The 27,539-nt window shown below is 28.8% G+C and overlaps 3 protein-coding genes across 4 annotated transcripts; 1 reads left to right on the forward strand and 2 right to left on the reverse strand.

Moving 5' to 3' along the window:
- Positions 1-3,472: 3,472 nt before the first annotated feature.
- LOC110659416 (protein PLASTID MOVEMENT IMPAIRED 1-RELATED 2) lies at positions 3,473-7,638 on the forward strand. Its single transcript, XM_021817336.2, has 3 exons — positions 3,473-3,740; positions 4,043-6,454; positions 6,566-7,638. Exons 2-3 carry the CDS (start codon positions 4,149-4,151, stop codon positions 7,611-7,613), a joined length of 3,354 nt encoding a protein of 1,117 aa, XP_021673028.2. The 5' UTR covers positions 3,473-3,740; positions 4,043-4,148; the 3' UTR covers positions 7,614-7,638.
- Positions 7,639-14,825: 7,187 nt separating this feature from the next.
- LOC110659415 (probable WRKY transcription factor 50) lies at positions 14,826-15,774 on the reverse strand. Of its 2 annotated transcripts, none has more exons than XM_021817333.2 (3): positions 15,465-15,774; positions 15,236-15,365; positions 14,826-15,126 (listed from the first exon to the last, which is right to left on the reverse strand). In XM_021817333.2, exons 1-3 carry the CDS (start codon positions 15,736-15,738, stop codon positions 15,000-15,002), a joined length of 531 nt encoding a protein of 176 aa, XP_021673025.1. In that variant the 5' UTR covers positions 15,739-15,774; the 3' UTR covers positions 14,826-14,999. The 2 variants fall into 2 exon arrangements, with proteins under 2 accessions (XP_021673025.1, XP_021673026.1); XM_021817334.2 differs by having other exon boundaries at positions 14,826-15,123; positions 15,465-15,745.
- Positions 15,775-25,858: 10,084 nt separating this feature from the next.
- Positions 25,859-27,254, reverse strand: LOC110659413 (17.3 kDa class II heat shock protein). The gene has a single exon (XM_058145855.1). It carries the CDS (start codon positions 26,908-26,910, stop codon positions 26,569-26,571), a length of 342 nt encoding a protein of 113 aa, XP_058001838.1. The 5' UTR covers positions 26,911-27,254; the 3' UTR covers positions 25,859-26,568.
- Between the last annotated feature and the right edge of the window lie 285 nt (positions 27,255-27,539).

Raw genomic sequence — 27,539 nt, forward strand, 5'->3', positions numbered from 1 at the left:
GCAATACTCCGCCATAAAGGTGAAACATTATTCCTGTTTATTATGGAGTCAAAAGAAAGATCCCAGCAATTATAGTTAGAACGAAGCACACAACTCCAGAGGTCAAAATTTTAAAGGTGAAAATTTTTGTATTTATCATATTTAAATATTAAAACATATTCCTTTATATGATAAGGATATTTAAGTAATATTATACCTAACCTTATCTTCCCATACCTTCTTCCCAAACAATACAAGATCACTAAACCATCATTCACCATGTCTTCTTCCCAAATAAAATAAAATTAAAGAACCCTATCTTACCTTCTATTACTCTACTTTTCTTTACTTTTGAAAAACTTTACTTACTTTTTTACACTCCTCCCATACATAGTGTTAGTCCATTTCTTGGAGAGCATTATGATTTACATAATTACAGAATGGACCAAATCCAAAGAGTCTAAAATAATTATTTAATTACATGCGTTCTTTGTTATGCAACGTCATAAAACATTATTTTGGAATCTTAAAAGCATGATTTCCTATTCTTAAAAATGCTTTTATATAATGTTAAGCTACAAAAGTATATATCTTTAACTTTTTATATTGTTCATTATTACCCTATTTGTTATATATGTAAATGAAAATATCACCTTGGAAATTAATAATAAAATTAATACTTCAAAGACACGTAAAATTATTAATATTAATTCAAATCAACTTCATCAAAAGGTCAATGTTGTAGACCAAATCATAGCACAATATTTATAACAAAAATATGATAATCAATCATTTTATTTTGCATTTTATGATGGATTTGATATATGCATATAGTCGCAATCAATTTTTTATTATTAATGTCATAAACTTTTGTAATGATAATCACCATGAATTTTTATTCTTAAATGTGACAAATCTTACTCTAAATACATATTTATTTAATTATTTTTTTTATTATTTTCATGTGATAAGAGTTTCTAAAATGATTATTAGAAAGACAGTTTTTAGAAAAATAGGCAATAAAAATTAGAAAAAAAAAAACAAAATACCAGCAGTAATACCAAAGGTGCTTTAAGTTTCCTGCTTTTCACGAGAAAATATACATTTTTCTTTGGTATGTAGAAAAAAAAAAAAAACCTACCCCAGGAGACAGCCTACAAACCATTAGGAATTTATAATAAGGTGTCCATATCGCCATCGTAGGATAATTATCTCACACGATCATTCAGTTTTATGAGTATTTTCATAAAAATTATTAAATTTTAATTTTTTTTTCATAAAACTCACTAAATTCAATTTTAATTTAATTTCATAAAAGTTATTATAATCAAAAATTAAAGATTTTTAGGTTAATCTATTAACATGTCAACTATTTTACAAATAAAATTATGTTACTGTGGAGAGAAATGGAGAAAAGGGAGGGGTTGATGGAGAGGGGGTAGATGGATAAGTTTTATTCAACCTATTTTTTTTTTAAAAAAAAATAAAATAAAGTGATTTTATTTATAAAATAGTTGACAACATGTTAACTTATAAATCTTTAATTTCTAATTACAGTAACTTTTATGAAATCAAATTAAATTTTAATAAGTTTTATGAAAGAAATTAAAATTTAATAATTTTTATAAAAACACTTACAAAATTGAGTGACCTTGTATGATATTTACCGCATCACAAGGAACTTCAATAATAGTCCATGGGATTCAAATTTAAGATGTGCATCAAAAATTAAATTCTTAAAAACTAAGTCCATTTTTCATGGGCAAAATAAACAAAATTTCATAAGTGGAAGTTTTCTTTTTTCCATTTAAACGCTAGATTTCATATGTGATGGGGAAAAAGTTAAAAAAAAAAAAAATCGTTCTCTTACTATAAGTCAATTTCTTATAGACCTAATAAGAAACCTTATCCTTTTAAGATAATTAGCTCAATTCCTATAAAATAGGAAAAAAAATTTAAAAACCTTTTCCATTTCTAAATTTTCCTTATTCATTTGCTTATGTTTGAATATTCGCATCCTAAGTTTCTTTTATAGGTTATATTTTATCTACTATGAATGTTTTCATATTCGAATCGATCATAAAATCGATATATATAGAAAATTAAGAGTTTAAAATTTAATCGAGATCGAACTAGGGTTAAACTGGTATACTATTAAATAAATATTATAAAATTATTAATAATGATATTTTATTATAACTAATATTTTTTTATATTTTATAAATAATTATTAAAAAATTTAGTTAAATTTTAATATGTAATTTTTAAAAAATAATTTAGATATTTAATTAAAAGTTTTAAATAATAACATTTAATTATTTAGAACAAAAAAGTTTTAAAATGAAATTTTTATAATAATTGTGTTCATATTAATAAAAAATAAACATTGATATATTAATTTATATAAAATAATAAATAAAAACATTTATATAATAATAGAAAGATAATTCAATAATTTAAGTTGACATACTAGTATAATAAATTAATAATATCTTTAATTATTAAAATTGCAAGTGAATGAAATTAAAAAAAGTTATTAATTATATATATATATATATATATATTTGAAATAATTACAAGATAATAGTGTGGTGTAGTAATACTAATTTTTTTTTTTAGTAAATCAAACTAGTTCATTTATTTAATCCTATTTTAACCTTTAAAATTATGTCAAATAGTTATATAAGTTCTTAAAATATTTTGAGGCTTAAATAAATGCTTTGAATTTTAAAAAATGTCAAATAAGTTTTTTAAATTTTAAAAATAAATCAGATAAACCCTTTTACTATATTGGAGATAAATAAGTTTTTTAATTTTTAAAATTAGATAAAAGAAAATATTGAACTATAACTTATCTCTAATGCAAATCTAGTCAAAACTGTGCATAAAAATCTTCTAATACACGAGACCTCATCAGCAATACTATTATATTATTTATAACATCTTAATAAAGTACCCGCTGTGTCATAAAATAAATTAATAAAGTTGTTCATTATCAAATGATTTAAGAAGGATATTACAGATCAAATACGCAAAATGATCAATAGAACTTCTTCGTGCGGAATTTTAACAAAATTTATATTAAAATTAAATTATGATTCAATCTTTTTATATAATTTTAAAAGTTAAAAAAACTTATTTAATTTTTGTAAAATTAAAAATTTTAATTAAATTCTAAAATATTTTTAAAATTTATAAAACTATATAGCATAACTTAAAGGTGGTATCTACTTTTTTGCCTTTGTTCTAATTCAATTGCAATTCAAATTAGTTACGAATTTAACTGATTTTAATTCAATTTCAATCTTATTTAAACCGGTCCACTTCCGGTCTTGACCCGGCCCACAGCCTGGTCTAGTCTGATCGCAGATGGATGGATCCCGTATTGACAAAAGTAAGAGTTGGTCACATCGCATCATAGCAGATGTAAATTAAAATCCACGCGATCAAAGTTCACCTACTACACGCTACACTTTATATTTTCCGTCAGGCTTCAGCACAAGACAAAAAAAAAAAAAAAAAATCAATTTTCTCGCGTTAGTCTCGTGAAATTTTCCGGGAAAGCATTGGCGAGTAAACTACACGATCCCGAGAAATGCTACAGTTAGCTTAACCAGCTACGCTCATCAAGCCTCTTATCTTCTTCTTTCTTTTCGGTCTTTGAAAGCGCAGAAACTGAGCCCATGAAATGAAATCGAGCAAGTAAACACTGGAATTTTTTCTTTGCTTGATTTCCTCCGGAAAAGTGAATTCTGATCTCGGTAAGTGTACTAGCGTTCGATTGATTTATTAGTTTTCGCTATCTGGGAATTTTTCCTGTTTGATTTCTGAGAAATTGCTGTGAGAAGAGTGATTGTTGGGGTTGAATTAGCACTATGTTGGATTGATTTTACACTTTTTGGAGTTTTTTGTGATTTTATGGTGATCAGACAATGCAGGATTTTGATAATTGATTTGGCTGTTATTTTATTTGATTTATTGAACATATTTCTGATGGTTTGAACAGTGAATTCTTTTAAAATACATTTTTAATTCTCTTACTATTTTGTGGTTTATGTCTTAGAATTGTGATTCAAGAGAGACTTTAAGTTGTATGCTGAACTGGCAAGCGGGTCTATGGTGAATTGGGTTATGTGTGTAAGCTTGCATTTTTCTCTTTGGATGCCAAGATGATGCTGTCAAAAATTGGTTCTACTAATGGTGATGGCGATGGAAATTCAAATAATGTTCAATTGTTGCGTGACATTGAGGCAATAAGCAAAGCCCTATACCTGCAGAAAACCCCACAAAAAGCTTTAATTTCTCCATCCTCTGTTCGATCTAAATCAGTTGAGAAACCTCGGTTATCAGAATCAAAGTCAAGCCTGCACCCAAGAACTGTTGATACAAGGGTGACGTATGAGAACAAGAAATTATCATCAGTATGGAATTGGAAGAATCCCTTAAAAGCTTTAGCCCATATTGGCCGTCAAAAGTTCAATATCTGTTTCTTCCTACATGTGCATTCAATTGAAGGTTTGCCTCCAAGCTTTGATGATATGAATTTGTCTGTGCATTGGAAAAGAAAGGATGAGGTTTTGCAGACCCGTCCATCAAGGGTCTTGAAAGGAGTTGCAGAATTTGACGAGACTTTGATGCATAAATGTTGTGTTTATGGTAGTAGAAGTGGACCTCACCAGTCAGCAAAGTACGAAATGAAGCTTTTCTTGATTTATGTATCTGTAATTGGGGCTCTGGGTGTTGATATGGGGAAACAGTGGGTAGATCTCACAAGGCTGTTGCCACTCACTTTGGAGGAATTAGAGGGGGAGAAAAGCACTGGTAAATGGACTACAAGCTTTAAACTTGCAGGCAAGACCAAGGGTGCTACCCTAAACGTTAGTTTAGGTTTCTCTGTAGTCAGGGACAACTTAATTGAAACCAGAAGGAATATGAATGTCTCTGAGCTTGTAAACTTAATGCACAATAGGTCATCTATGGTAGAGAAAATAAATGATGTTGGGCAAACTAACAATAATGGGATGCTTCGGCGGGTTGGAAGTGTTCCCAGTGATTTAAACCACAGTTCTTATCTCTCTTCTCAGTCTGTTGATGTAAAGATTTGTGATGAAGTTTCACCAAACCTGGGGTTGGAACTCTCCAAGTCAATAAACTCTCTATATAAGAAACTGAATGAGGTGAAATTGCACAGTTCAGAAGATATTCATACCATACCTGTACATGCGCAGCCACTCAAATTAAAGACTGGTCTGGAGTTTGAGTCTGACAAAGATATTAGTCGAAATGATTATGATAGCATTGAGTTTACTATAATTGAGAAGGGAATAGAAATGCCTAGAAAGGAAGACTCGGAATCAGAAGAGTTTGATGTTCAACTTGTTGATGGTCCTAGAATTGAAACTATTAATGTGGATGAAATTATAAAGGATGATGATATAGAGCTTGATAGGAAGACTAAGCTTCATTTAGAGGATAACTTCTGTGATAATTATGTGGATATGGTTTCGGTGGATGACTTCAAACATGAAGGGAGTAGTTTTTGTAAAAAGGGATCTAGCATGGAACATCTGGAGTTAGCTTTCAATAGCTTTTTAACTTCAGAATCTGAAAAATTGGAATCCCCACTTGCAATTGGTGATTTTTTAGAGCAGGAGAGTTACATGGAGACTAAAACAAACTACAAGGCTGGTAAAGCGGTAAAGAAATCTCTCAGCTTGGATGAAATCACTGAATCTGTAGCAAGTGATTTCTTGAACATTCTGGGGATAGAGCATAGTCCCTTGGGTCTGACTTTACATGGTGATCCTGAGTCTCCTAGAGAGCGTCTATTAAGAGAGTTTGAAAAGGAGGCCATAGCTTCTGGAAGCTTTATTATTGAATATGATGCAGAAGGCAAGCAAGAAGAATTTCGTTGTATTGCTCCAGCGGGGTCTGATTGTGGAGATCTTCCTGAAGATTTTGATTTCCATAAGGCTATTCAGGCTGCTGAGGAGGAGCACCAAAGGACTAGCCAATTGTTTAACAGAAGAAGGAAGGCCAAGTTGCTTGAAGATTTGGAGACTGAAACTCTAATGAAACAGTGGGGCTTAAATGAGGAAGCTTTTCAAAGCTCTCCACGCCATTGCTCAGATGGATTTGGGAGTCCAGTTGAGCTTCTCCCTGAGGAGCCTGTTAAATTACCTCCACTTGGAGATGGCTTTGGACCTCTTGTCCAGACAAAGGATGGGGGTTATTTGCGGTCTATGAATCCTTCTATTTTCAGAAATTCTAAAAATGTTGGGAGCTTGATCATGCAAGTTTCCCACGCAGTTGTGCTACCTGCAGAAATGGGTTCTGATATTATTGAGATATTACAACATTTGGCATCAATTGGAATCAAGAGTTTGTCTCAGCAGGCAAAGAAATTAATGCCTTTGGAGGATATCACTGGGAAGACATTGCAACAAATAGCACATGACGCAGCTGTGCCTTCTAGGTTTGTGAGACATTAATTAGGTTGAATTAAGTAAACTTGCATTTTTATTCAGTTCTTGAGCTTTTACTTGAGACCTTGTTTATTGATTCGTTGTTTGTTATTGTTGTACAGGCAGACTTCCCTGTGTCATGAATCATTGTCTGGTGCTAAGATGGGCTCAGACTATGCAACTCTTGAATATTTTACTCCCTTGGCAATGGATAATATTGAAGCCATGTCAATTGAAGGTTTGAAAATTCAGTCTAGCATGTCAGAGGAGGCACCATCAAGCATTTGTTCCAAATCTATTGAAAATATGTTGGCTTTTGAAGGGAAGAGTGCCAATCTTGGTTTGTTTATCTGTTCAGAAGGGGCTGCAGAATCGCAAGCTCTTTATCTTAGAGATAGTGGTAATGATGTTGACAGATTATTGGAACTTTCTGTAACACTAGAGGAGTGGTTAAGGCTTGATGCAGGTGCCATTGGTGATGAAGACAAAGTTAGTGAGCGCATAAAAAAGATCCTCGCAGCCCATCATGCTAGGTGCATTGACTTCAGTCATGGAAAATTTTTGAGAGAGATTAATTGGGATGAAGCATGTGGAAGAAGTCGTGGTTTGTTGGATAACAACCTCACTTTAGCTCTAATGGTGTTGCTTAGAGATCCTTTTCGAAATTATGAGCCAGTTGGTGCCTCAATGCTAGCAATTGTTCAAGTAGAGAGGTCTTTCTTCCACCTTAAGCCGAAAGTGTATGCAACAATGTCAGAGAGAAGCAACAATGAAGAAGAGGATTGTGAATGGATCCAAGAAGAAGACACTTGTGGCAACAGATTGGACGAGGAGAAAGACGAGGAGGAAGTTTCACATGGCTTTAAAATCACTGAAGTCCATCTTTCAGGGTTGAATTCTGAGCCTGGGAAGACGCACTGGGGTACCAAAACGCAGCAACAATATGGGACGCGCTGGCTGCTTGCTAGTGGCATGACCAAGTCCTCAAAGCATTCATTTTCAAAATCCAGCGCCATTGTAGCATCATACCCACAGTTGAAGAGGAAGGTGCAGAATAATGATTTCTTGTGGAGCATAAGCTCTCATGCTAATGCCACTCCAATTTGTCGGAAGGAGTTGGCAGGTTTTGTTCCCCACATACGAAATCCCAATGTCATCTTTCCTAAATGAAAGCAAGCTAATTCTGGAGAGATTACATTACAGGGTGTTTTTTTTTTTTTTTTTGCCTTAAATTTCATGGGTGAAAAATGCAGATATTTAGATTCTTTTATAAATATAGCTATAGCTAAAGGCTGTATAGCTTGCCTTTTCTCCCACCATCATCTTACTGCAATCCCCTTTCTTCTTTTTGCCCACATTCTACTTATAAGCCATTTTACAAACTAGCCGCTTTCATCCAAATACCAACCTATGATCCTTTCCAAGAAACTCAACAGAAGATTAAACAGATTTCTCATCTGATTCTAATTCTAAAAAGAATTTAGCACACATCACAAATTTGCTCATGGCAGTCTCTACAGGCTCTACTGATGGTATTACAGAACCCCATATTGCATATATTACCTGCCACCTTCATCTCAAATCACAGCCTCAAGATCAACTCTATTCCGTCGACATGGCTAGATTGAATTTGGCATATATCAGTTGCATATATTACTTGGCATATATCACTCGGCCTAGGAGAGCGATGTATATTTTCTTTGAATTTGTGTTTATTCTTTGTTGCTTAGGAGTGCGATTGGTGATGCAAATCGACCCATGAGTGTGTAGATTGGTGGAGATTCGATCTTGCGGTCTCAGAACGAGTGTACTTCTCGATGTTCAAATCTGGGTTGATGTTCATATTTGTTATAATTTTTTTTAAATAATAAATAAATTTTAATAAAAATTGAAAAATTATTATTTTAATTTAAAAAAAAAAAGATTAATTTAAAGTTAATTAGAAATGTTTGGGTTCATTAAAACAAAATCGAATGGAGAGCAACTCTCCCTCAATCCAAAATATAAAATCCAATGTTTGGGTTAATTAAAACATTATTAAAATATTATTTTAATTTACTTGTCCATTGAACAGAGTGTGCATTTGAATATATATATATATATATATATATATTTCAATAAAAAAGAGTATTTTAATTAAAAAAAAAAACATAATGTAAATATACGAAGTCATCGTATGCTTATATTTTTACATAAGTAAATTCAAATATTTATAAAGAAAATAATTATTATTTATTATCTTATTTTAAGGTCTAATGGTGTTAACAAAAGCGTTTAATGATCAAATACCAATAATATGCTTCACTGAAAGGAATAAATTCAAACACTTGTACATCTCATGCCGTATTCCCATCCAACAAACAAAATAAATCATCAAAAATACATAAAAAAAACCACTTCATTTAGAGGAATAACTCTATAAGAAGGACATGAAATCATAATTATTAAATCTGGAATGAATCGATAAATTAACCCTTAAATCAATTCGAATTTATAGTTGAACTAAATAAGAAAGTGATCCGGTATAATTTGGTTGACTTGATGGTTGAACTGGTGTAATCTAATTGATTTAACTGATTCAATTAGTCAATCAAATCAATCTTTTTATTTTTTTATTTTTAAAGCTAGTATAGAAAATTAAACTCAAAATCTCATAAAAAAACTTTTAAAATCAAAACCACTTAAACTAGCTCGATAGGAATGTGTTATTTATTTCAATACATTTATTTTTTACATATATTTAATATTTCATAAATATTAAAAAATAATTATACATTTATAGAAACTTTTTATATAATATATTATTTGAATACTTTTATGTAAAATTTAAAAATTCTATTAAAATTTATGTAAATGTAACTTAATAAATGTTAAGATTTTATTTTAAATAATTAAAATTTAATAAATTATTTTTATTTATATTAATAAGTATCATATTTAATTGATTTATGTATATATTTAATTAATTTTTTAATAACTCACTGATTGAACTATTAACTCATTACTTAAACCATTGACCCATCAATTCGATTCCTGCATTGGGTCAATCTCTGAGCCAAGTTTAATAATATTGGACAAAACATAACAATCCTCGCTAAGGGAGAAGTAAATACACTTAAAATTTATCAATAAGAATAGATCTAAGTATTTATACCTAAAATTTATTCAACGTAGATATAAATTTGAGAGTTATTAAAAAAATAAAAAAAGGAAGGGTAGCTATTAGTGAGAACCCCACACCAGTGACCACTCAAAAAAGAACAAAAGAAAGGAAAAGAAGATAAATAAAGAAGAAGATAAGAGGAAGAAGACGAAAAGGAAAGGAATTTTCCTTCAAGTTTATGGGGATAATTTAGACCTAACCTTTGGAAAAATAGTAATTCAATATTAGTGGGCGCGTCCCATGAGCTGATCTTCAGGATCCTACATCAGTTGTGAACTGAGTATATGAGTGATTTATATGAGAATAAAGATTCTCTCAAAATTGTTATAATTTTAAGATATGATCCATTTTCGTTATTGACCCATTTATTATCTTGTCTCCATAAAAAAAAATATTTTTCTTCTGCTAAAAACAGTCCTTACCTGTTTTTCATTTGTTCCCCCTTAAGAATAAAAGTAATATATATATATATATATATATATATATATATATATATATATATATATATATTATATTTCCATAAATTGAATTAATGCAAGTGTCCAAAAGCTAGTGATTCTAAAAACTTTTTTTTTTTTCCCAATAAGCACATATCAACCCTTTTTTCATCCTTTGAACTCATATTTCCAAGCCATAGCAGAATATCAATCTCAATTTATTTACATCACCAAAGCACCAAAAGAAGCCATGCACGAGCCATTGCAGCAGGTGTTCAATTCTATTTAAAAAAAAAAAAAGGGATTTGCAATGGACTTTGTCCGTTGCTAATCCCTTCAAATAAGTTGCTAATCGATCTCAGTAAGGAATTTGTAACCGATTCAAACCGGCTTGCAACAAGCTTGTTGTTAATTATTTTTACAACCGATTATTATTTCCATCGCTATTAATAACAAAATATTTATTTATATATAGTAAGGAAAATTATTTAATTTAAAAAAATAGAAAATTTACAAAAAAAATTAATTTATTATTATTAGCGACTAACTTACCGATGATAATTCTTTTCTATTAGGATACCTTAGTTGATTGTAAATTTTGAAAGTTTTTAATTAAGCATTAAAGCAATGGTTTTTAATATATATTGCTATTTATAACCGATTTAACAATGAAATTTTATTGCTTAATAGCAACACTATTTCTTTAAAAAACATTGCTAATAGAAATTAAAAATAAAAATTCACATAAATAAATTGTAATAAAAATTTACTAAAATAATAAATTATTAATAAAAAATTAATAAACAGATATTTTTAAAAACAAATTATTAAAAAAATGGTCATAAATATATTATAATAAAAATTACTAAAACGTTAAATTACTACTAAAAATAAATTAATTACTAGCAAAAAATACATTTGGACAAAATTGTTATTTCATGACTAACAAAAAACTATTATAAATACATTATTGATAAATTAGATTATTACTTTATTAATAAATAGTAAAATAAAAGAACATAAATGAAAAAGAAAAAAAAAGAATAAAATGAATAAAGGAGAATATAAGTGAAAAGAGAAGAAATAAAGAACTGAGAAAAAAAGAAAATGAAAGAGAGGTGAGGAATAAAAATAAGTAGGAGTTTATAAATGTGAATTAACAATCGATTTTGCTTGCTAATTAAAAAAAAAAAAGACGAGATTTTTCCCTCCACAATTTAGCAACGTATTGCAAGACTTGTTGCTAATAAAGAAAAAAAAAAGTGGAGTCTCAAAAAAATTTATAGAGATTTTTTTTTTCAACAATTTAGCAATAGAATTAACAATTTGTTGCTAAATTTAGCAACGGATTCAAAATGACTCTACAATTTAGCAACGACTTCAAAATCTGTTGTTAAATTTAACAATAGATGTCATTAGCAACGGTTATCAATTTCCATTGCTAAATGTAGTGTCAATTAAAAAAAACTCTATAATTTAATAATGGATTTAACAATAAATTTTGCCAATGAATAAAATTTTTATTACTTATAGCAATGAATTTAGCAACGTAATCTTTATTTCATTGCTAAAGTATTACTTCACACAATTTTATTTTAAAATTATAATAAGATAATATATCCATTGTAAAATCTATTGCTAATAACAAAAGATAAAAATTCGTTGCAAATTATTGAGCTTAATTCTTTAGTTTTTGACTTTTAATTTTTTGTTATATAAAAAAATAAAAAAATATAAAATAATAATAAATTAACAAGACTTAACTAGGTTACATATTGATTGCTTAATTAATATCTTTTCATGGTTGATAAATAGTTGAAATTTTATTATTTAAAACTTGGGATAATAGAAAAATAATAATTTTATTTTAAAATTGTAAAATATTTGAAATTTAAAGAATATAAATATTTAAATTTTCATTTTAACTTTCTTTTTTTTTTTAATAATTAGGGTATCTAAAATGTTTAAAATTTAAATAATAAAAAATGTCTGAAACATTTTAAAAGTGAAATTAATTTTGCTAGATAAAAGCTAATTGAATTTGAAATTCTATTTTAACTTACCCTTTGTAACAAATCTTATAAAGGGTTATTCATTAGTCAAATCGAAGAAAAGTTTGAAGAGTATTTTTTTTCTCTTTAGCAAGCTATTGTGATTAGCTTGCTAGAATTAAGGGCTTGATTATATCACATATTGGAATTAATCAGAATCGAGTAGAATTGAAAACGGAATGATAAATTTTTATTTATATTTAGTTTACTATAAAATTAAAACTATATTCTTTTTTAAAGTGATTTACATATATAAACTGCAGAATCGAAATTAAACTTATTTTATACTTAATGAAAAATAATTTAAAATTATTTTTTAAAATTTTATATTTTTACTTTTTAATTTTAATTATTATAAGAGAATATAAATTAATATTTTTAATATGAATTAATTATAATTATAATGATAATATTTCTATTTTATTTAATTATAAGTAAAAGTAAAAATAATATGTTTTATCTTTTTTACTTTAAATAATTAAAGTTAATTATATTCAAAAATTTTTATTTTAATCAATTACATGAAAATATAAAAATGATTTTTTTTCCTGTGTTTCATTCTAGTTAGGTATAATTAATTATAATTATAATGTTTAATTTTAATTATTTATATGAAAATATAAAAATAATATTTTTATATTTTAATTATTGTTATAATTATTTTATTTTTATTTTAATTATAAGATTATTTTAATTATTGTTATAATTATTATAATTATAATTATTTTAATTATTTAATAAAAATTATAATTTTTAATTAATTATTTGAAATATAAAAATATTTTAATTACTATACTTATTTTAATTATTATAATTATAATTATAATTATAATTTTTATTTTTTTATTTTTAATTAATTATTTAAAAAATAAAAATATTATTTTTATATTTTTATTTTAATTAATAATATGAAAATATAAAAATTGAAACATCCTAATAAAATTCATGAGTAAAATGGGGCATTTAACCTTTAATAAGATAACCATAACCATTCCTGTAATTTGATTCTCTGGTTGAAAAAGAAAATGGTGATTTCCTTAATTAGAGGAATTGAATTCTCTAATTTGTGAGAATGAGAATGAAAAAAATGAATTTTCAAATGCTCACAAAGGAAATTATTCCCCTTGATTCCCATTCACGAGTCAGTTTTTACTAAATCAAACGAGGCCTAGGAAGTGACACTTAGCAAACACCCATCATCAGTTCAGTAGTGATGAATTTAAGATGGAAAGATTTGTAAGTTGTAACCATATTAAAACATTTTCTCTCTCTTTTTTTTTTCCCCAGCTTTTCTTTTGAAAGAGAATGCAAATCCAAATATTTTGTGTGAACATATAAATAGGGTCTAACTTAAAGGTTGACTTGTGAGTTAGAAGTGCTTAGTTGATATATAAGCTAAATTGACATCAAATATTCAAGCGATGTAAGATATTTGCTCCACATGTCCTTCACTCTCCCTCGGAAAAAACTTGAGTTTTGATACAAATTAAGTCTTTTGGCCTAACCTAAAAGCTGACTTATGAGTTAGAAGTGCTCAATTAGTAAATAAGTTAGGTTGGCATCAGGTATTCAAGTGATGTGGGATATTTGCTCCATATGCCCTTCACTATGTAGAACAACTAACTGATACTCATGATGGAGAAAATCCAAACATAGACGAAACTTAACCTCTAAAATAGATAACTTGATTGAAATTTCATGCACACATGATATCCTAGCCATTAAAAATGGAATCAAGAAATTTAAATTTCATTTTATTGGCTATCATTTTCTGATAGCGATAAATAATACACAACAGTGAACAATTTGTGTACATATTTCAGGAAAGAAATGAAGAATAATAATATACAAGTACTTGCTTTGCAGCTCTACTTAATAAACTTCAACTTAGCTAAGATAATCATTCAATTTATGAAAACCAATATATATATATATATATATATATATATATATATATATATATATTTTAAATAAATTTATTTTTATTAGATAAAGTCTAAATGAGTTTAAAGTTTCATTTTGAACTTTTTTTAATTATAAATTTAATTATTGATATTAAATAATTTTTAATTTCATAATTAATTTTATTTTAAAAATTATTGATATGAAATTAAAATAACATGTTGGCCCCAAAAATAAGATAATAAAAACAAAATCACTCACGGAAATGCCTATTCTCATTTCTGTCCCTTATTATCCACTGGCAAGAACAATAATGCAATATTAAAAATTTTAATATAAATTTAAATTTCTTTCACATAATTAATTAAAAATGTAATCATCAATAAAATTTTAGCATAATTTTAAAAATATAAAATATAAAAATAAATATTATATTATATTACGTTATATTATTAAAATAAAATAAAAAATAAATCTCGTAAATACGCGAGAAAATGGCTGGTTATTTATAAATATGATGAGCCATATATATACATTAAATTCCTCTTCAAACACACAAACCAACCTTTTCCATTCCTTATAGACCAAGTCCATTTGTCTACCCAATCAAAAATCAATACAAATTATTGGAACAAATTAAATTACATTATGGTTGTCCTTGAGCCAATAGGGCTTTAATGAAGTATAGCAGTGGAATTATCATAAACCAAATTAATCTTTAAAGACTAATTGCATTTTGCATGCCATTGGAGTTTTCTTGATTAATTGATACATAAATTTTAGCATAATGTTACTGAAATTATGTTCAGAAACGTGAGATTTCGAGTCGTTTTACAAAAACTATAATGAAATATTAATAATATTATAATTTTTTTTCAGTTCATTAGACTCAGATTGGAGACAACCCAACATAATTGTATCATATCATTAAGAAAGTGAAAGTGGGGTTGTGCAATGCTAGCCAGAAACTCAATGAACTGAAAGCAACAGTAAAGCTTGAAGCCTAAGAAGAACTTGGGTGATTGTGGACACCCTCATAGGTTGTTATTACATAGCTTTGATCCTCTCGATCTCTTTCTATTCTCTTCTTGACATGGCAGCCTTCAACCGAGCACCGATAATAATTTCTGCTAATCACATATAATATGAAGTCATCACAAACGGTAGACGTTTCCTTTGATCTAGTCTTCTATATACGTATAAAATTCAAAGCAATAATAATATAATCATTATATATACCTTGGGTTTGGGCTATTCTTGACCATCTTCTTCCCATACTTCCTCCACTTAAACCCATCATCTAGTATCTCAACTTCTGTTTTTGTCTTGAATGCCACCCTCTCTTTACCTTCCTTCTGTTCCCTGCCCTCTGCTTGGTAAAAACATATACAAGATAGACAAGTTATCCATCAATATATATGGCTGGAGTTCTATCATGCATGTTACTTAGTGACAAATTTTTGCTTACCGATACTAGGCCCTCCATGGGTGCTGGTAGCTAAACCTGAATCACCGATTACATGAGCTCGATAAACAGGATTTTGGGTAGAAGCAGAAAGCAGAGAAGGTTGATCATCTTCTTCTATCCACTCATCAAACTTCAAGAATTCTGAGAGCTCAAAGTTTGTAGGCTCACCATAGTCGCTGTCTGGAGTACCAGAAAAATTAGAGCCAGAGTGAGACATATAATCCCAGTATCTAATACAAGGTAGCATAGTTTTCCTCCAATGTAATGAGATCATATATATATATATATATACACACACACACGCAGAGGTAGGCGGCTTCTCTAAGACCTTCCTGGGACATTGCAGGAAACTTCAATGTTAATGCTAAGCGACCTGAAACAGATTATAGGGCCCAGCATTATGTACCTTTCATGAACATTTAAAGGAATATGTGGGGTATGCCATGGATGACTTGAGGGTGGACTTCTCCTTTTATATTTATTTTTTGTGTGTGAACAGCATTGGATCTCGTGGTTAGACCAACCCCTTCACAACGGGCAAGGACCACTGGTCAAATTAAAGATTGCTGAGCAATACCATTGATGTTGAGCTAATTAATGAGTGGTTCCAATACTTGCTTACTGCTATTATATACATGGAACAGACTGTTTTTCTCTGCTTGTTTGTTTTATACTTTAATTTGTGAACAACTTGAAATCTGAACGAAGGAAGACTAGGCCATAGATTTTTTTCATATTTTTCATACTATGACTGTTTGAATATTCTTCTTCAATTTCAACTCAAAATTAGTTTTGAAATGGATACCTTTTAAGATAAGGATAATAGGAAAATTCTTAGAAACATAAAGGTTTCAATTATTTTACATATCTAGTCAATATAAAAAAATTAAGAAATTCTATTCTATAATAGGACCTATCAGATTTTGTAGTAGGTGGTGTTTCATATTAGTTTAAGATGAGGTATTTGTGCAATTGGACAAACCTCCTCTTCTTAAACTAACTTTTAAAGTAAAGTTTAAGCCTATTTTATTTTTTCTGCATGATATTAAAATTTATCATATTTTAATATTAAGTTACCCACACAGATATATTTATTTATAAATTTTACATTTCAAATGATCATATCTAAATATGAGTGAGTGTATTATCTCATATTAAATACACATAAATATAAAGAAAAATCACTCATAAAAATAGACTAGTCAAATATGAAATTTAAGATTTGCTTATTTTTTAAGGTTTTTATTTTCTCATGATTAGGGTGCAGAGATATATATATAAAACTATTTATCAATTAAGTGGGTGCTTTTTTTATTATTTTTTAATAGGCAGGAAGAATTTTATTATTGAGAAAAGATATACAAGGAAGAACTTGACAGGGCACTGAAGTTGAAAATCTCATAAATATGACTAATTGTATTTTAGCCCTGACATATATAGAGGTACATGTATTGGTGACGGGCACCATAAAGGCTGTAGCCTGTTCATTTTCTTACGGGACTCATACTCTACAATCCATGCATGGGATAACTGAAATTTTTTGAGTATATAACTAAATGAATTTTATTTTAACAGTATTTAAATATTTTTAAAATTGTGAGATATATTAATTGGAATTGAATAAAAAAATTATATATTTATTATCATCAAAGCAATTTTTTTTTTCTCAATTTTATAGTAAAGATGAAATTATTGAACTTAATTCATAAAAAAAAAAAAATTACAATGTACAACAGTTGTATTTTCAAATTCAAAATAATCCAGCCAAAAAGTAGCCAACCCTGTGTTGTGTAATCCATCCAAGAAAAATATTAGTCAAAGGATATTTTCATTTACCCAATTCCATAGAGCCAAATATAAAAAAAAAAAAAAAAAAAAATTGATGAAATGATGATCACAGAGAGGAGATGTCGTCACCTCTCCAAATCAACATTGGAATCTTTGACAGTGAAGACTTGCCTTCTTCAATGCAAGAGAAGGACATTATAAGATGAGACCAACCTGACTTACTCGCCTCGCTCGAAGTTCATCCGTAACTTCCAAATCCTTGTGTCCATGACCGGAGTGTGGGCCCTTGCTGGCTGTGTATTTCTCATTATTAGCGTTCAGAAGTAATTAAGAAAACTAGAGATGAGTCAATTATATTTATATATATATATATATATATATATATATATATATATATTAAAAATGATTAATTAATGGGTAAATTGTAGGGATCGATTAATGAATTAATGTCTTCCTTCGTCTTTCCTCATTCCTTAACACTATACACCATTTTTCTCTCCCATTTGCAGCATCCACCTTCATTTCTTCCCCATCTTCATTTCTTCCTTTTTTATTTTCTTTGCATCACAATGACTAAATAGTGAAATTATTAAAATTTGAGGGACTTAACAGTAATTGGTCCGATTTTGAATTAACAAGGGATATTTTAATTGCCTCTAAGAATTGTAGGACCAACTAATGAATCTTGACAAAATCTAGTAACCTTCTAGTAATTCACCCTTAATTAATTAATAGAAAAACAATAATGGTGGGTGGCAATCTGAAGGAATGACCATAAAGTCGTGGTTTTTAACGACTCTGTGGAAATGTAATTAGGCAAACATCAATATCTGTTCGTTCCTTTTCAAAAATGCTATTTTTCCAGGAAGTCGCATACAGAGCCTTATTCTTATATTACTTTCCTATGTAATAACAAATAAATAAGATACACTCTTTAGATATTAAGTGGTAATTAATTGATTAAATTAAATATTTTTCTCTTATCCAAATCTGTTTGAAGAATGGAGTCTTTCTTTTTTCTGATGCCAAAAGTCAATATTCGCATATCTCACTGTCTGTTTTCTTTGGCCAATTATCAGGGCGAGATTATTCATGGGTCACAAAAATATCAAATTATTTTGAGAAAATTATTATTTAATTTTTTTATTTTAATAAAATTAATTATTTAATACTTTTTAGGACATTTTAAGTGTTATTTTAAATTTTATTCAATTCATATAATTTAAAAATATAATTATATAGTCCTTTCATTTTTTAAGTCTTAAATTATTTAATTTTCATTTTGTGGTAATTTTTCTTTTCTTTAAATATATTGAACAATGTAAAATTTGATTTAAACTGAATAGATGGATTAAAGAGTAAATAAAATAAAAATATAAAAATTAATTAATAAATTTTTTAAAATAAAAAGTAAATAGTTAGTTTCCTTCAAATAAAGACTAAATAATAAAATTTTCAATTATTTTTATATATCCCCTTAATTTTATGAATTATTTTACTTCAATTACTCAACTTTAATTTATTATAAGAAAATTTCTTAAACTTTATTTTTATTTAAAAAATATTTACCTATCCTGCCACAACAGATTTCTAAGTAAAAAAATAAAAATTATTATTTTATCACTCTTTTTTTTTGAAAAAAAAAAACATTTTATGTCTTTTGTTTGTCTTCATTTCTCTTTCAATTTTTATTTTTATGATTAAATTAAATAATAATTATATATTATATAAAATTATTTTATTTTTAATAAATTTATATTTATTAAATTTATTAATAAATTATTTTAAAAAACATTGCACGTGCATCTCTATTTGCAAGTAATTTTTAAGTAGCATATTGATTATATATAGAAAGGATCGGTGGAATGGTAGAAAAATTGAACATGTGAATTAATACAATTATTAAAGTTTATTTCTAGGGTTTACTTCTATATTTATAGAATTCAATTTTATTCATTTATTAAATTTTTGTCAATTTGCTTTTACATATAAGGTTGCCTATGTAAAATTAGGGTTTATAATATAATTTCTCCCTATTTGCACTGTTGGTTAATAAATAGAGAAGGTAAAAATATATTTTAAGATTTCATATTTTATTTTATAGCCCCTAACCCCTATTTATATTTAATACAACATGATTTATTAATGTTTCACATTGTATTATATGGTATGATTTTTATTATTAACATATTTGGAAAGATAGTGTAGTATATGATAGTTTAGTAACCATTTCTAGTTAGATGGTATGGTATGATAAAATAAATATAAAAATTACTAAAATGCCCTTAATTATTGTTTTAAATATATAAATAATTTTAAAATATTTATTTAAATAAAAATATTAATTTATAAATAATATTATTATAATAATAATTAAAGACACATTTTTTTAATTAATCTTTAAATATGTCTTATAAATATATAACATTCAATTTATATAATTAGAATTTTATATATTGTGTAGAGATAAAATGAAAAAATAAAAATTATAAATCATGCCAAACCACTAATTTAATGTTTTGAAAAGTTATGATAAAATGATGGTTAGAAAATTATCATTTTACAACTCCAAACTTTTTTTAGAAATAATCTTTCTAAACATATAGAGTAAGCATACTACACAATATGAAATCATCCGATCCAAACATAGTGTATGTACCATCTTAAATTTTTAAATAATTATTTTATATGGGAATTAACTGGTTTGCGACCTAGGAGGGGCATTGTGTAGTTGTTGTATTGTAGGCCTGAGGCATTTTGGATTGATAAGTGTTAGTTGAGTTATTTTACAGGTTGGGTAGGTCCTAGGTACAGGAGAAATTCTGCTGAATTTTCGACATAAACTCAGGGTGTTTTAGACTCTTTAGATATTTGTTTTGAGTTACTATTGATAAATTTCTTGAATATGATTGTTTAGGTGATCTGAGTCAACCTTCCTTGTAACATCCCTAATTTTCAAATAATAATAATAATAATAATAATTATTATTATTATTATTATTATTATTATTATTTGAAAATTAGGGATGTTACAAGGAAGGTTGACTCAGATATATATATATATATATATTCTAAACCTGGTATTGTGGACTTTGCGTATGTACTTTCATTTCGTGGAAATTCGATCGTCGTCCGAATCTGCAATTTCGAGCCAAGCAAATAAGCTGCTGAAACAATTTCAGAACTGGGTCAAGATTATAGGCTACCCCACTGTTTTCAGACATTCTGGACGTATTCCAGTTGTTAGATTTGACATAGGTAAACTCGAACTCTACATTACTCAATTTTTGCATTGTACTGGGTTAGAATAAAATTTGTAAAATATTCATGGATGATAAGAAAATTACGATTCCTATTGTAATAGCCTTATAATATTGTTAAGGAAGTGTTATTTGAACCATTTTGCAGGTTGGGTAGGTCATAGGTATAAGGAAGACTCTGCCGGATTTTCCGCACAACTTAAGGTGTTTTTGGTCTTTTCTAGACTTGTATTGAGTCAAATATATTAAATAATTGCAATGAAATTGTCAGGTGAGCCGGGACAACCTTTCTTCTCGGCCCAGCAGCCGCAGTGACCTTGGTTCAAGTTTGTGAGTAAAATATTAATTTTAATTGTAATTTCGATATTATTATATGTTCAAGCATGCCCATGCATCACTTATAAATATATATCTATGTAGTTAAACACTATGTACGTTTTATATTGCATTCATGATTGTTGAAGTGCCATGGATGTTGTTTGTGGTAATTTGGAGTAGTGCGTGTGGTATGGTATTGGATATGGACAGGACGGGTAGACATGGCTTGAGAGACACTCGTTGGGACCCGATCCTTCGGGGTAAACACAGCTTGAGAGACACTGGCTGGGATCCCGCATTTGGTTTATTAAGCGAAAGTCCGGCTTGAGAGACACTTGCTGGCAGAGGTTGGATTAAGAGGGCTGTATAAGGTATCAGCTCCTATATATGTATTGCTTGACAGTGTTGGGTGTGTGAGTACTTCAAATTGCCTTTTTGCTGTTATTATATAAAAATTATGACGATATTGCATTTTACTCCACATGGTGTATTAGCTTTAGATAGTTATAGAGATTATAATTAAAATTGGTATTTTATTCTCTGAGTAGAACGCTCACTCTTATTCATCTATTTTTCTAGACTACAGGAGGATTATTTGTTGTGGCTAACCTACTCTTCTTCTTCGCAGGTCCATTAATAGCATTTAATATATTTTGTACAATTGAGTTAAATTTTAAACTCCGCATGTGTTAGAAGCACTTTTTTTTTTTTAGCTTGTATTATAAAAGTTATATTGGATCTGTAAAATTATTAACTGTATGCATGATGAGATTGGATGAGAGAGCTGAGCTCCTATTTGAGTTATGACATTTTGATTATGTGGAGGGTGAGTTAAGCTCTCCAATTTATTATATATTGTGTTTACAGGTCCGGCGAGTCAAAAACTCCCCGTTAAATGATCTATTTTATAGTCGGATTCTATCCGGTTGAATTCTTAAAATTGGGCCCAAATGGACCTTAGAGTTGGGTTGAGGAATAGTTAGGCTTACTACAGGCCTCGGGGGCTTTAGTCCGGCCCAGGTCCTAGTGCCAGTCCGGCCCATAGGTTGGGTCGTGACATTCCTCATCTTCTCAGCCGCCCCAGTGACATTTGGATAATTTATGAGTAAATATTGATTTTATTTATAATTTCAATATCATTAAATATTCAAGGCATGTCCATGCATTCACTTATAAATATATGTATATAGTTATTATTAGGCACGCCTTATGTTGCATTCATGTTTGATGAAATTGATGTGGGTGTAGCTTTAAGTTAATTTAGAGCTGTGTGCGTGTGCCGTCATAAGTGTGGTGTGATACTGGTTATAGGTAGGATGGGTAGATCGGTTGGAGCTAGTCTTGTTAGGCCCCGATCCTTTTTCTAATAAGTCGGGGTAAGTACAGCTTTGAGTTGATCTTGCTGACCCACCCATTTATGTTATTAAGAGAAAGTCCAGCTTGAGTTGATCTCACTGGCAGATATTAGATTAAGAGAGCTGTATAAGGGATCAGCTCATATATATATATATATATATATATATATATATATATATATATATATATATAATTTGATGTGTTATAAGGGTGTGTGAATGCTCCAAATTATCTTTTGTGCAAATATTATTGAAATTGGTTGACTTTGAATGTATATGTTGCACTGCATGCTTAGGGATGTATTAGTTTTAGATAGTTATAGAAATTATATTTAAAATTAATATCTTACTTTATGAGTCGAACATTCACTCGTGTTCACCTTATTTTGCCAAGCTATAGGAGAATCTCTTTTTTTTTTTTTTATGAAAACTTGTATTTTTCTCGCAGGTTTAGTCAAACAAGTTCTATTATATTCTTCTTTTTCTTTATCTTCATTATAGAACTCCGCATTTATCAGTAGTGTAATATTTTTTTTAATTTGAAATAACTAAATTTTGGGGTTATAATATTATATATGTGATTGTGTATGGGTATATGAGATGGACTGTTTTATGAATGAGAGAGCTGAGCTCTTATTTGATTAATTTGTGATTGATTGAGAATGGTAAGGGTGAGCTGAGCTCCTCAATTTGATATATTTTGTATTTATAAATCGAGTGAACTAAAACTCCCTGTTGGATAGTTTAGTTAGGTCGAACTCTGTTCGATTATTTTCTTGAAATTGAACTATAGGAATGGGCCTTAGAGTTAGGGTAGAAATAATAAGTTTATTATAGGCTTTGGGGGTCTTATGCTGACCTAAGTTTTAGTGTCGGTTCGAACCGAAATTCGGATTGTGATAATGTAAAAGCCATATAATTTATTTTTTTAATAAAATAATATATAATTTTTATTTTATTAATTAATATTTTAAAATAAATATATTTAAAAAATTATTAATTAGTGTCTGTATTTTAAAAAATTAATGATTTAATCCTCGTATTAAACTAGTATTAATTAGTCTTTAAATTTTGATTTTATAATTCAGTTTCGTTTATTTATTTATTTTTTTAATTTTTACCATCAATAATAAATACTTTCTTTCTGAGTTTTTATTATTATAAATAATTTTTATAATTATTAACATTTTTATCTTTTATTGATTAATTTTTCGTTCCTTAATCACATGTCAGATCTAAATTTGAGCTTATAATTTCCAATTTCTTACTTAAAAAATAGTGACCATTTTGTTCTTTTTTTTCTAATAAGGATTAAATTAGTTGTTTTGCCCGCACGTTACATTTGGCTTCTTTTTTTTTTATTTTAATAACATAATTTAATATTTACTTTTTAAATTTTAAAATCATTCTAAATAATTATGTTAAATGCAATTTAAATTTTATTACAATTTTGAATAATTATGTCTATCAAAATCAAATTAAAATTTTATTTCTTAAATTATTATTAATTATTTTCCTTTAAATATTCTTTCATAAGGGTGTAACGATATAATAAGAAAGACTAAACCTTTTGAATATTTTACATTTTTTTAAACAACCTTTATTTAACTAATCATAAAAGTTATATAGTTATTTGTTATACTTATTTAATTTTTAAACTCTATTTTTTTTTATAAAAACATTTATTTTTAAAGTATAATCTATAATTATGCACATAAACATAAAGAATTAGAAAAACAAAGCATAATAAATAATTAAAAATGTAATTATACACATTTAAAAAATAAAAAACAAATAAATTATCAATATAAATAGGTAAAAAAAAAAGAAGATTTTAATAAGCTTTATGCTCAATATTTAAGAAAAGTGAGAAATAAATTTATTTTAAGTATTAATATATAAATTATCTGTAAACACCATTCAATTTTAAATTTTGAAGTTTAATTATTAATAAATTATTTGTATTATTTTTTAAAACTATTTCATATATACCAATCAAAGCATAAAAAAGAGTATAAAAAACAAAAATAAAAATTTTACAACATTTAAAAGAAGTCAAATAAATAAAAAAAATATAAAAAAAGATATGAATTTTAAAAATTAGAAAAGATACCTTGAAATTTAAATAAATTAATATTTAATATCTAAGTGAAAAATATTTGACAAGTCAGCAAATTAAGTGTATCATATATATATATATATATATATATATATATATATATATATATATATATATATATATATAATTTGAGAGAATAAATTATTTATTTTTTTAAAATATGAAAAAATTATTAATTTTAATATAATTGGGAAATTTATATAAATCTAATAAAATAATATCTTTTGAAAATATCTTAAATCTAATAAATAATAGAAAAACAATTAATTATTTTTAATAAAAAAAAATGCAAGATTAAAGACGTTAAAACATTTATCTCGAGGGCTAATCTTGGATTTCACAATGTATCAATGCTACCGGTGCCGTAGAGAGCCAAATGGTGAGAAAGAAGGCACTTTAAAACATCGGGAGTTGCCGAGAAATTGGTAAACCGGCTGCGGAGCAACGCCGAGAGGTCAGCTTACTTTGCAAGGAGAAAGGCGGCCAAGGTGTTGAGGAGCATGCTCCAAGGAGACTTCCCGCGCCAAGCTGTCGGCTCCATCAAATCCCTCGTCTACAGCCCTTTCCGTAACAGAAAGGCTACTTTGCCCTCGTTTGCCAAACCCTCAAGCGTATGTTAGCGTCAATTCTTTGCCACATGAACTTGTTAATATGTTGAAATTTCATGTCTTGATTTTTCTTCTTTTCTTCTTCAAAACAAGAAAAGGTACAGCTCAAATGCTCAATCTTTTTTCTTTTTCAGATCTACCCATTATCAGTGATGTCTTGGAGTCTGCTGCCATTCTCAATAGCAAGTAGAAGGTTACCACTTACAAGCACTTGCTTTGTATGGAAGATTTATTATTATTATTATTATTATTATTATTATTATTATTATTATTATTATTATTATTATTATTATTTTGAATTATTAATGATTTGATTTCTCTTAATCAACTTCTTTTTAAGTATTCATACTGCTGTACTAGTTTCTCATCTCTTTGTTCATCCTAAACCTAATTATGATTGAAAATTTAGATAGAGCTATTAGAGTGGTAGCACACCAGATGGATTTGACTGTTTGTTCCATTTTCCTTTACCATATTATTATCTTTCCAAGGTTAATGTGAGATATTAACACATTCTATCCAGGCCATATATGGCCACATTACCTGTCCCAACTCTCTGGGATATTAAGAAAATGAAACATCAGACAGCACCACACAGGAGCATATTGTGTTTCTTTTCTGTCAGCTAGGTTCGGAAGGATGACATTGATGCTCCCTCCACCAAGTGATTCACACAATCATCCTCCTCTGGTCTTGAATGCAAGTGTCATTTTACAAGTAAGAATTCAGTGTAAGTTTACACTGATGTTGCTTTTAATGTTTTTATTAAATTCTACAAGACTGTTTATTTCAGTTCTTATCTCATAGAAACATCAAGTATAATGTAGGGCAGTAAAGAAGGTTGAATAAATCCATCAAATTGATATATTAGGACTCTGGTTAAGTGGTGCCTTTTAGGTGGAATTTTGAAGGTTTTGGAATAAAATGGAACCCATAGAAGAAGGGAAAATCAGAATTTGGGGCCTAGCAGAGTTGCATTGATAAATGATAATTTACAAAACCCATAAACAGTACCTGGGTTTTCCTTGAAGGAACAGAACTATCAGCATACTATTCTGGACGCATAAAATTGAGAGCCTTAGACCAAAATACTAGAATGGTTTGATTCTTGAGGCTGTATTTTCTTGACGCCCTTTTTTTCTACATCAAAATACTTTGATTCTTCATTATCATGGCTGATAAAGTTATTGACTCGCCTTAGTAAAGTCTTCATTTTTTTGGCGTTTTTTTATTTGGCATTGTTCGCTTTTGTAGGGGAAGGCAACTTCAATTGTAATAGCAGTCCAGTCCTTGCTCCCCATGCCAGCCTGGGACATGTGTTCTGGTCCTTGACAATGATAGGACGGAGCAATTATAGGATTCGAGTTGAATAAGGACACGATTAGTGTTGACAAGACACTGTCAGACTCCTTGGTGCCAGTAGTATCCTGTCTGTTGTGCCTTTTAACCTTTGCTTGAGATTGCTTTCTTGCAGGGATTGAAAGATGATTACAAGTGTGATTATCTCAAGGGCATAGACGCATGGACATATCATATCAGCCTCACAAAAAAAAAAAAAAACCAGCAAATATACAGTATTCATAATGCACACCAAACTCCCAGCGTAAGCCAACATTATTTCCAGTAGCCAACCAAACTTGACCCCAGTTATTACCGCTCAAGCAATCTTAACCTCAATGGTCTTGGGCTTCTTGGGCTCCGGCGGTGGCACTTTTTCCACACTGACCGTCAAAACCCCTTCCTGGTTGACCGCCGAAATAGCATCAGTATTAACATTTTCAGGCAGTTTAAACCTCCTCATAAACTTGCGAACCCTCCTTTCCATCCTCGCATACTTAGCCCCTTCCTTCTCCTCCTCACGCTTCCTCTTTCCGCTGATCAACAGCACATTGTCATCCTCCACCTGGACCTTGATGTCCCCAGATTTCAAACCGGGCATGTCGATGATAAACACATAGGCGTTGGAATACTCTTTGACGTCAGCCGGAGTTGAAGCCATAGCCTTCGCATCCCTTACTCAGGTGCGGCTCGGCGCGTTTGACTTCTCAACATCATCTGTCAAATCCATCATCTCCTGGACGGAGTGGAGTAGAGGTGCTTCAAGTCCCAAGAACCTCAAATCCATTTCTCTCTTCTTCGATGGAGGAATTTTTCAGACGAAGTGAACAACAGCTTCTTTTTCTTCTTCAATGTGTTCTTGGCGATCGTGGATGAGGGTCGGGGTATTTAAAGCACGCATGAGGAAGTCTCTAGAGGAAGATGGAGACTGTGGACAGTTCCATTGTCGTTCTCGTACATGTCGAGCAGGTTATGGAAGAATCAAGAGGAGTCATTACTTACTAATAATAGCTGTTTCCGACATTATATATTTATTAATTTTGGTCCGGCTTTTTCTGGTCGTTTCTCGGATAATCGCCAAGGAAAAGAAATTTTATTTATTTATTTATTTATTGATAATAGAGGTTTTTTAATAAATAAAATATTATAATATTAATAGGAAAATTGGGCCAAGAAGCATTTTCTATAACAAATTGTTATGATTCAAGATCCGATCTATAACTCCATAATCCTTGGTTTACGATACCTGCCACTAAATCCAATAAAATGGGCTCGGTTCTGTCCTCTAAG

This window comes from Hevea brasiliensis, chromosome 4 (assembly GCF_030052815.1).
Source record: "Hevea brasiliensis isolate MT/VB/25A 57/8 chromosome 4, ASM3005281v1, whole genome shotgun sequence".
Taxonomy (NCBI): domain Eukaryota; kingdom Viridiplantae; phylum Streptophyta; class Magnoliopsida; order Malpighiales; family Euphorbiaceae; genus Hevea; species Hevea brasiliensis.